The sequence below is a fragment of the Silene latifolia genome, chromosome 1 (assembly GCF_048544455.1).
Source record: "Silene latifolia isolate original U9 population chromosome 1, ASM4854445v1, whole genome shotgun sequence".
In the NCBI taxonomy this organism is placed as follows: Eukaryota; Viridiplantae; Streptophyta; class Magnoliopsida; order Caryophyllales; family Caryophyllaceae; genus Silene; species Silene latifolia.
Genome location: NC_133526.1, coordinates 178,208,288 through 178,210,448, shown reverse-complemented (window position 1 = coordinate 178,210,448; position 2,161 = coordinate 178,208,288). Strand labels below are relative to the sequence as shown.

Genomic DNA, 2,161 nt, shown 5'->3' with positions numbered 1-2,161 from the left:
AACTCAGAATATATGATGTAGCTTGCCAATTTTCACTACAAAAAGAATTAAAACAGGCGACTGAAATTGGCGACTGAAATCAGTCGCCAAAATCAATTTGGCGACTGAAATCAGTCGCCAAATGTCAGTCGCGGACCTTAGTCGCCTTTTCTAGCTTTGGCGACTAAAGTCGGTCGCCAAATTTGGCGACTGACAAATCAGTCGCCAAATGTCAAAAATGGCGACTGATAGGGTAGTCGCCAATTTGGCGATCGATTCATGAGTAGTCGCCAAATTGGCGATCGATTAGCGATCGCCAAATGCTTTTTCGACGCCTTTTTGGGTGACGTAGCGATTTAGGCGACCAATTTTAGCGATCGATTTGTGTTTTGGCGATCGAAAGCGATCGCCAAATTGGCGACTACCTTGTCAATCAGTCGCCAAATTGGCGACTACCTTGTCAATCAGTCGCCAATTTGGCGACTGCCTTTCAGTCGCCAAAACACAAATCAGTCGCCAAAGCTACTGTAAGTTTTGGTGGTTTTTTTCGTTTTCATTGCTAGCCAAATATTTACAACCTGCATACAAACCGATGTTCCACAACACCATACATCCCAAATTTCAACACACAACACCATACATTTCAACCCAACACCTCCCAATTTCTCAAACTTCATTTCATATATTGAAAATGAAAGTTTTACAAGCTAAGCTATTCTAAATGTTCAAGTCTAAAGTGTTCAAGTTTTACAAGCTTACATGCTAAAATCATCATACTTGGAAGCCAACACCGGCTCCACTCCCCCCTTGTGGACCATGCGGATTATTTGGATCGTAGTTGGGTCTAGGTCCGGGGTTACAACCTTGCCACCAAGTCTCAAACATTGCCATTCTTTCCTTCATTTGGCGCAATTCTTCATCACGTTTGGCATCTTCTTCATCACGTTTGGTATCACGTTCATCACGCTCTCTTATTTGACTTTGAAGTTGACTAATAATTCCCGGTTGATACGTGTTGCTGGGAATTGTTGAAGTCGATCTCCTACGCGTTTTCTCATAAAAAGCCGGTGTTGAACTTCCGGTACCATACACGTTCCCTTTCTTGAAGCCATCCACCAACTTATACCATATGTCATTATCCGGAGTTTCTGGATTGGCGGCTTTTTCTTGTTCAAATGCTTCCTACAATATTAAACAAATGGTTGTAAGTTAATATGGTAACCACCTTATATACGACATTTTAAAAGAGAGTAAATTAACAAAAATTAAGTGTTACGGAAACTTACATATAATTGCTTGTCTTTTGGCTTAGTCCAAATTCTAACCCCTTTGTGGTCAACCCTGGAATGCGTGTCCAGAAACAGTTCTGGTACCGACGCAATCGGCTGTGACTTCTTCTTTCCTCTCTGAATGAAAAAAAAAAAACATACATGTTAGAAAATCAACAAAAAATGTAACATAAAATAAACATGTTGCATTGAAAACAAAAAAAAAAGTGTGAAATAATGGACAAACTTACCCCCAACATACGATTCCAGAACGATCGTGAACCCGCGAAATGAGTAGGCTCGTTCACGGCGTCTTCCTTTCCTCCTCTTTTGTTGAGGGATGCTTGCTTAGACTTCTTCCGAAAAGCGGGAGTTTTGGTATGTCTTTGTATTAAGCCTTCATACTTGTCACCTGCAATTACACATATGAAATCATAACTAATAAGTTACTGATATTATTTATAATATAAGAGAGTATATACTAATTAATACAAATAACAAAACAAGTTAATTAAATACCTTTCATGTGCTCTGGTTCCTTTGGGCGCCTAACTACCTTCCAAATCACGTCCCGATATCGTCGAGTACCGACTTCCTCGTACCTGATACGGACATTCCGTTCTTGAGACGGTGACCAAGCATATGCTTGCTACAAAAAAAAAAAAAGCGACAAAATTTCATATTAGTATTTATAAAAGTATAACCTTGGTTATTAAAACAAAGAATTACGGAAAATATATACCCGAAAGTTATTGAACCACGCATCTCTTTGTGCTTCAGAAGCTTGTGTCCACGATGTAGGAATTGGACCCACGAAATTAGTCTTCGTGCTTTTCGTGACACCTCGTACCACGCAATTGTCCATAAACCTGCATTTATTTTGAACATGTAAAATTACAAACAATTATTATTTT

At 39.4% G+C, this 2,161-nt stretch overlaps 1 protein-coding gene across 1 annotated transcript; it reads right to left on the bottom strand.

Moving 5' to 3' along the window:
• Positions 1-641: 641 nt before the first annotated feature.
• Positions 642-1,600, bottom strand: LOC141612989 (uncharacterized). Its single transcript, XM_074431752.1, has 3 exons — positions 1,499-1,600; positions 1,266-1,385; positions 642-1,161 (listed from the first exon to the last, which is right to left on the bottom strand). The coding sequence occupies exons 1-3, from the start codon at positions 1,505-1,507 to the stop codon at positions 751-753; spliced, it is 540 nt and encodes a 179-aa protein (XP_074287853.1). The 5' UTR covers positions 1,508-1,600; the 3' UTR covers positions 642-750.
• Between the last annotated feature and the right edge of the window lie 561 nt (positions 1,601-2,161).